The sequence below is a fragment of the Sinocyclocheilus anshuiensis genome, unplaced genomic scaffold (genome assembly GCF_001515605.1).
Source record: "Sinocyclocheilus anshuiensis isolate Anshui unplaced genomic scaffold, SAMN03320099.WGS_v1.1 scaffold2067, whole genome shotgun sequence".
In the NCBI taxonomy this organism is placed as follows: domain Eukaryota; kingdom Metazoa; phylum Chordata; class Actinopteri; order Cypriniformes; family Cyprinidae; genus Sinocyclocheilus; species Sinocyclocheilus anshuiensis.
Genome location: NW_015540844.1, coordinates 300,786 through 309,323, shown reverse-complemented (window position 1 = coordinate 309,323; position 8,538 = coordinate 300,786). Strand labels below are relative to the sequence as shown.

At 37.5% G+C, this 8,538-nt stretch overlaps 1 protein-coding gene across 1 annotated transcript in view; it reads right to left on the bottom strand.

Moving 5' to 3' along the window:
* Positions 1–2,699: 2,699 nt before the first annotated feature.
* LOC107687581 (excitatory amino acid transporter 5-like) overlaps positions 2,700–8,538 on the bottom strand; it is a 67,621-nt gene continuing 61,782 nt past the window's right edge. Inside the window, exon 11 of the mRNA XM_016484967.1 lies at positions 2,700–3,787. Within this exon, the coding sequence (XP_016340453.1) occupies positions 3,525–3,787 (263 nt within the window). The 3' untranslated portion in view covers positions 2,700–3,524. The remainder of the gene's footprint in view (positions 3,788–8,538) is intronic.

Sequence of the window (8,538 nt, the reverse complement as noted above, 5' to 3'; positions counted from 1 at the left end):
ATTTGTTGAGATAGTGAATTGGTGGGTTTTTGTTAAATGTGAGCCAAAATCATCACAATTAAAAGAACCAAAGACTTAAACTACTTCAGTCTGTGTGCACTGAATTTATTTAATACACGAGTTTCACAATTTGAGTTGAATTACTGAAATAAATGAACTTTTCCACGACATTCTAATTTATTGAGATGCACCTGTATATTGTAATAAATACTTGAGAAATTATTGTTGTATCTGATTGTATAGTCTATAGAGTGATACTCAATGTAAAAAGAGCAAATGGGAGAAGCAGATGAAAACAAGCAAATATATTATGTCTTTCTCTTCAACAGCATACATTTTGCAGTCGTAATTGTAATGAAATCACTTAAGAAATAACAGCTGAGAGAAACAACATTAATATGCATTAAAAACAAATGAGAAACCTTTTAGAGTTGATCGACAAGAATGTTTTCATTGGTTTATTATTGGTTTCTGAATTTAAAATCAATGATTGTTTTACTGTACGTCCTCACAGCTAATAATTAAATGCAAATTATCATTTATTTAATTTAGTCTTTTCTTTATCATATTTTCTTTTACTCTTGTGTTTTTTGAGGATAAGGGCATGTCATACACATTAGCATCTAATTTCGCAAGTGACAGGTAAATACTTGTCAAGATGTCTGTTTGTTTGGACAAAACCTTTGACACCATCAACAAAAGGTAAGTAGTTTTTTTTAAACCCTCCCTTTATATTTATTTTGCAATCCCAACTGTGCATAATTATATGTTTGTATTTATCATAGCAGCCCTGCTGTTTTCCTTTAACAGGTCACAGATTTGAGATATGGTTCTTGTTTTTGTCATTATGCACTTGCTTGAGGTTAGTGGTTTGTTCAAATCCCCAGTGCTAATTGTGCAAATACTGCTGCTAACTCATATCGTGTAAATACGGTTTGGGTATTACCACACATTTATTAGTGATGTTTATTAAACTAGGATAAATTATTTGAAAGGAAAGAAACATTTGGAGTCACCTGCATTATTGCCCAATTCATCACAAACAAGTGAGTGTGTATAAAATGCTTTATTGATGCATTATTTTCCACAGTATTAACAAAATATTGGCCCATGAATTCTATCATTAATTATCTACATACTGTACAGATATAATCTGAGGAAGTGGGGATATTTATTGGTTCACAGATGTTCTTTAATGCGTCATACCCAGGGTCCAAAAACAACACTCACTAACCAGCAAAATGCGTGTAAATATTAGATTTTGGTGAACAAATTAAAAATGCATTTCCTTTTTTTTGTAGGAACTTGAATGCAGCTTAATATATTTTTTTTACTCTCTTGCTTTATCAGTAACAACATTGCGCTTATACACCTAATGAACTCAAAAGTAATTTTAAATGTATTTTCTTCAGTATTTTCATGGTCTAGATTCTGAGTTTCATGCCAGAACTCTGTATATATATATATATATATATATATATATAAGTTAGCTGGCTTCAATGTATAAATGCAATAATTAAAATGTATTGTACAAGCTTTTGTTACTTTTACTGTTCATCTTATTGCTCTTATAGTATTTCATCTTTAATTTAATGGTGCATTAGAGCTGATCCATTGCAGTGGCTCAGTACTGTCATCACAAGAAGTTTACTGTAATAATGCAGGGAACCACTCATATACATAAATCTTGTAATAGCGATGAACATATTTTTACGAAAAATAAGTCACGTTTTTTTTTTTCCATCTAAAACATGCTGTCACTTATATTCCAAAGTGACTCATATAATGCAAAACACTCATAAATCAAACAAAACATGCGTAACGCCCGCACACATTTGTATTTTTGGGGAATGAGTGTAGCCTAGCACATTTCACACAGGCTGCCAGTCCGGGGTCGCCCTCTGTAAAAATCGTGCCCTTGGAATCTTCCTAACCCAATTTCTACTCAAAACTAGCCCAATCGCGTTTCGAGGGGGTCCCCTGATAAAAATTGTGTTCCGGGGGATAAAATACACTTTTTTTTGGTGGGGTTCCCCTGGTGAAAATTCGCATTTTAGTGGCTAAATATCACGTTATTGGGGGCGCTTCAACCCGTGGACATGAAAAACCTACGGCAACAGTGTTAAAACCGCGGACTTGGCAACACTGGTGCTACTTGGTAATAAGTAAAAGTGAATGTGACGTGTGGCCAAGTATGGTCTCCCATACTCGGAATTTGTCCCATCCAAGTGCACACACACAGCAGGGAGTAGAGAACAAACACACACCCGAAGCATTGGGCAGCCATTTTTACTGCGGCACATGGTATTGAGGGTGGAAGAGAGCACTGCAACAAGATATTATTGGGGGAAGTCGTGGCCTAATGGTTAGAGAGTCGGACTCATAACCCAAGGGATGTGGGTTCGAGTCTCGTACCGGCAGGGATTGTGGGTGGGGGGAGTGAATGTACAGCGCTCTCTCCCACCTTCAATACCACGACTGAGGTGCCCTTGAGCAAGGCACCGAACCCCCAACTGCTCCCCGGGCGCCGCAGCATAAATGGCTACCCACTGCTCCGGGTGTGTGTTCACGGTGTGTGTGTGTTCACTGCTGTGTGTGTGCACTTTGGATGGGTAAATGCAGAGCACTAATTCCGAGTATGGGTCACCATACTTGGCCACATGTCACGTCACTTTCACTTTTTCACTTTTCACTTATGTTTCTGATGAGTTAGCATAGCATTCACTGTGTTTTCGTACTTGCGTAAAGTATGTTTTTGGCCTAATTTAGCACACTTTCCAAAATGTGCATGACACATTACATACTCAAATTTTGTTTTGAATAAACTAGTTTCACAGTCCATATATGACTGGGATCGCCCTTTATTTAGTTTCCCAGGCTAGCAACTCTTACCTTGAGTGGTTTACTCAGTGCTTTTCAATATAGTCATAGCAATAATTTGCTGAACATTTGATTTACAGATGTGGCATGAGAACGGGCCTCGGTGAATGGGAAGAGGAGAATATCCAATAACATAAAACATTCAATATCACAGTCAACACTGATCTTCACACACACCTGCGAGCTTTACAATATTTTTACACGGCCTGCTTAAAAAGACAAGACAGAAAATATAAAATTATATATAAACTTGAGAAATAAAAAACACATTAGAGTACATACAGTAGCTATGTTGTATTTACACTCATGCTTTTTGACAGTCTTGCATTACGCTACAGGAAAAATTTTGCTCTCAAGGCCTTGAATGCATTGCGCTATGACCCATAGAAACAGGCTGGCTTGGTGTTGTGGACCCTGACCTGGTTTCTCATCCCATCCTGGCATTATCTAACACACTGAATGGGTCAACCGGGATGTGCTGCCAACAGTGGCATTACTGGGGCAGTGGCCCATATGTGCAGGGTCAGACCATGTGTCGCCTGTCAGAGAAAAACGGAAAGGAAATAATACATGTCCCATCATCCGTTCCCATGTAAGGGGATTCGTTTTGTCTGATCGATCTCAGTCTGCGATTTCGATGGACGCTATATGTTAGTCTCCAGACCGTTCATGTCGATGGCACAATGGTCCTTGTCTCTGTGTTTCAGGTGCCGCGGAGGTATGGGCAGCCTTTTCCGACCGGGAGGCGGCGGACGGACCCCTTCTTCCAGCTGCATGAGACGGGCCACGTCTGGAGGAATGTGCTCGGGTTTGCCCCCTGGTGGTGGGGACTGGAAACTACCGTTGTTCTGCTGACAGTTCTGCAAACCCTGGTTAGTCATGGGCTTTGTTTGATTGAAATTCCTTCCTTTTGGTTTAATGACAGCAGCACTTGAGCTGACATCTGTTTTTTTTATTGTTGATGAAGGAACCAAGGTCTTACTACACGACTGTCAGACTACAAAACAGTGTTGTTATCATTAACTAAACCTATTTAAGAACATTATTGTTCATTGAGAAATCTGAAATAAAATAAAATATAAATATTAAATAATCAAAACTAAAACTAACTGAACTGAATATTTAAGATTTAAAATTTAAGTTGAAGTACTAAAATTACTAACTAAAATAAAACAAATACTGAAAAAAAACTAAAACTGAAATAAAAATGGTAAAACTATTTAGAAATATCTTTAAAACAGTAAAACTACACAATAAAATGTTTTTTTTTTCAAAGTTGTAAATAAAAAAAAAAGTAAAAAATTACGCTAAATGTGAATAAACATACAGAAGTAGATAAATGATACTAAAACAATACTGTACCAGGATCGCTGCACTGCTCGTATTACAGTCTTTTTGTTTTCTGTCATGTTTTTTTTGTCCTAACAGCTAAAGCACAAGCTCACTTACAGTACATGCATGTGAGAGACAGGGAATTGTTCAAAGGGTTTGGCAAAAATGAGCAGCTGCTCATTCAAATCAGTGCCCCAAATTATCTTCTTATGAAGGGGACATTTTCAGCTACATTTTTGCTTCATGTGCATTATAACGATATATTACATTCTCAAAATTAAAGGGGTCATATGATGCTTTTTTAAAGATCATTATTTTGTGTATTTGGTGTAACAGAATATGTTGACATGCTTTAATGTTCAAAAAACACATTATTTTTCAAATACTGTACATAATTGTAGGTCCTCTATGCCCCGCCTCTCTCAAACGCTTCGTTTTCTACAAAGTCCCGCCAAAGTCCGACAAGCGCAGTCTGCTCTGATTGGCCAGCTGACCCAGTGATTGGCCGAACACCGAGTCTTAACTTTGATAAAGAATATCTCTTTGGTTTTGAGACTTTAGTCTTTGCAACTTCATAGATCTTTTCTATGCACAATCAGCTTGTAACACTCCAAAGAGAAAGGAAAACTTGAAATCGCATCATATGACCCCTTTGATGCTTAATTACTCCATTATTTAAGCAATATTTTATGAACAAACGTGCTGTTTGCTTAATATCAGTATGGCTTTGATTTGGCTGTGTGGTTCACATCAGTGATAGATGCAAGCGGGAATTTGGCTACAGATGGGTTTTCTGTTGCGAATATCATGTATACAGTAGTGAGGGCATTTGAACATCTTTCGGTGGTGTGGAGTAGGGGTTAAATCTCAGAAAGACTCAGAGAACCAAGATTCAGGCTTTTTAAATGAGAAAGCCATAAGCTATCATTATTTTGCTCTTGAGCTAATTTGTCTAGTCAAGGTGTCCATAAAGTAAGTCCACCTCAAGTTGCTCTTGGATAAAATTGTCTGCTAAATGACTACTTAATTACTAAGAGTGGAAGAATAAGATTGTCTAAGAAACATTCACATTTCTGAAGAATGATTAGAAACAGCCATCAGCATATGGTGTACTGTACATATGCCTTCAAGACAAATGTTTTCCAAGCCATTCTCCATAAACTGGAGGCCTATGTGTCTATTTTGGTCCCATTTGTAACACATGCACATACTTTTTTCCACAAAACCATGTTTTTCCACCTCGTCGTGACTATCCTGTCTTTCTGTTTGTCGAAATCTGCTTTCAATAGTCACGAACCCTCCTCTCGTCACTAAGTTTGTTCTGATTTACAAAACCTCAGTATCCTTGAGATGTCTTTGTGAGTACGAAAGGTACGAATCAAGTGACCTGTCCTATTTGTCAAGGAAAAATCATTGAAATCCATTTGAGTTTTTTTTGGAGAATCGTTTTCATCGGTTACTCAACATGCTTGTTTTCCATTCACATGTACATCTGCTTTTGTTCATCTGTGTAAAAAGTGTCAGAAATTAAGACATGAAATATCATTCAGTGAGGACTGTGGCCATGCAACTTGTAATTTTGAGAAAACTGGTTCAAATGAGTTCTGTGAATTTGTTGTGTGTGTAGTGCATTTCACAATTCGTATTATTTCCAAAGCAGCTTTACAAACCCCCACAGCGAGGACACAATGGGAGGGAAGAACTCTTTAAGATGTTTAAAAAATAACCTTGGGAGGATTGAACTCAGTCTTTGTGTTTGTGTGTGTAGTTGTGATTGTGTGAATATATGCAGGTGTTAGTGTGTGTTTTACTCTATTAAATTATCATTGGAAATTACATTTCCAAGTGTTTGGGCTGGTTACATGAAATTTCAAGCAGTGTGACATGCCGTACTGTATTGTGTATATATCAGGATTTCCCAAACTGGTTATTGTGAAGTTGATAAAAAGCTAATAATTAAATCATAAAAATTTTAAATAAAATAAACAATTTTAAAAATCTAAATAAAACACTTAAAAATGATGAAATGTTTTGTTTACGTGCGTGTCATGTAAGAAAACTGTGAATGTGAATGTGTTGTTAAATTATTGAACTATTAACATTAATTTACTTGAAGTACCCTTAGAAATTTTAAGTCAAAGGGGTTCAGCTAACAAAAGCATTTGGGAATCCCTGGTATATATTGTACTAAAAAAAAATATACAGTCCAAAAGTCTGAAAAGTTTTGCATTCGTCATTATTCATTCATTATCATTAGTCATTTTGCATAATTATTATATTATGAGCACAACATTTTCAGCAATAATTTAAAATTGAGAAATTAAACCTTTTGGTTTAAGCACTTGAAGCTGACATCAGTAAATCTTACAATTTACAGCGCTCAACTCTAAGGATTTGTTCTATTTACATTTTTACTTGCCCTGCCAATAGTTTCACTGGCCCTGCCAAAATAAATAAATAAATAAAATAGTTGCTATTATCATTGTTTTTGACCCATGTTATCTTTTATTCTAATAAATAAGCCTGACAAATATCAAGTTCAAACATTATTAAAGACAAGTGAACAGTCAGTAAATAAGAACAAATGAACAAATTACAGCAATAGCACAACTGAATGGAACAAAGATACAAATGAAATGATGCTGAAATGGCAGACAGACTGAATGAGACGCAGATTCACTCTCTGACAGCAGGTGGCGCTTATGGAACAGCAGAGATACAACGTTTCCTTGGTTACCGCTGTAAACAAAGCAGCCTTCTGCTTATTGACACTTATTAAATGCATTATACATAGGCAAAATGAAAAGCAATGTAAACTTTTCTGAAAACCCCTCAGAGATACATTCATATAAACCCCTACCCCAAATTCAGTATTTAGGATTTTCTTAAAATATTTTATGCATCGTGACCAGTGAACTTGCTCTGCCTGCTACAGTATTTTCTCAGCGTCTCTGGCCTCTCTTAACGGCCATTTACACACTTTGTAATATTTCCACACAAATGACATTTTGGAAAATGATTGCATGCAGTTTGTGTGCAAATCTGGAACAGAGATTGGCTGAAATAAAACAAAAAAAATGACTGGTGCATCTGCACTCCACTGTATAAGTTAAATATAGATGAATCATTGTTAAAGCTACAAAGTTACAGTACAAGCCAAGATGGGTATTTTGACCATACTTTTGTGTGTATTTGTCCTTTCAGTGTGCACTGAACACACAGAACTCAGCGCGTGAGTACTGAATGTAGTTTTCTTTCGCACAGGGGCGGATTTAGTGAATTGGGGGCCACAGGCAAAATATAGGAATGGGGCCCTATCTGCACACATTTACCTAGATAAACCTTGAGGTTCCTTTTTTGCTGCGATGCTTGCTGCTACAGAATGGAGCCCCATAGTTGTGTCCAAATGACATTTTTCATGTACATGTTATAATGGCTTGCTTTCACGTGTAATGTGGTGTTTGGGTTTTGTTTCTTGTTCATTGTTTTCATGTCTTTTATTTTGTAGTTAGACCTTAGTCATGTTCTGTCATGTGATTCCCTTGTCTGTGTGTTATGTTCTGATTGGTTGTTTTAGTCGTGTGTCTTGTGCTTATTGGTTTATGGTCTTGTCATGTGGTTCACAGTTCTGTTTGTCCAGTGGTTGGTTTGTGTCATGTGACCCTTCTTGTTTGGTACAAATAGCCCTCATGTTCCCATTGTTCTTTGTCGTGTATTGAAGTTGTAACCCGCTGTCGGTGAGTCTAGTCTGTTCATGCCTCGTCAAGTCAAGTCTGTGTCTCTAGTCTCGGATTATGTTTGTATTTTGGATCATGTCTGTAAATAAACTGCACATGGGTTCTTCACTACGCTCGCCTTCAGTGGACTGAATCGTTACAGAATACACGACCCAAAAGAATGAACCCAGCAGTTGCACTTCTGCAGTTACGACAAGGCCATCGGGCAATAGAGGATTATGTTCAGGATTTTTGTGAACTTTCTAACTGGGTGGACTTTAATGATGTGGCGTTAAAGGACATTTTTCGGGTGGGTCTGAATGAGCCCATTTGCTCCCAGCTTCCTGGGGGAAAGGTTCACTGGGCCCTTGCCGAATATATAGACTATGCCTTACTGCTGAGTGAATCACCATTCACTGTGGGAACTGTGGATGATGGTACCCACAGTCCCGCAGCACCTACCAAGCCACAGTCTGCTAATGTCATGCCTGCTATGCCAAAGCCTGCTCACATCATGTCTGCCAAGCCACAGCCTGCTCACGTCATGCCTGCTACTCCAGGACCTGCTCACATCATGCCAGTTAAGTCAAAGTTTACTCATGTCATGTCT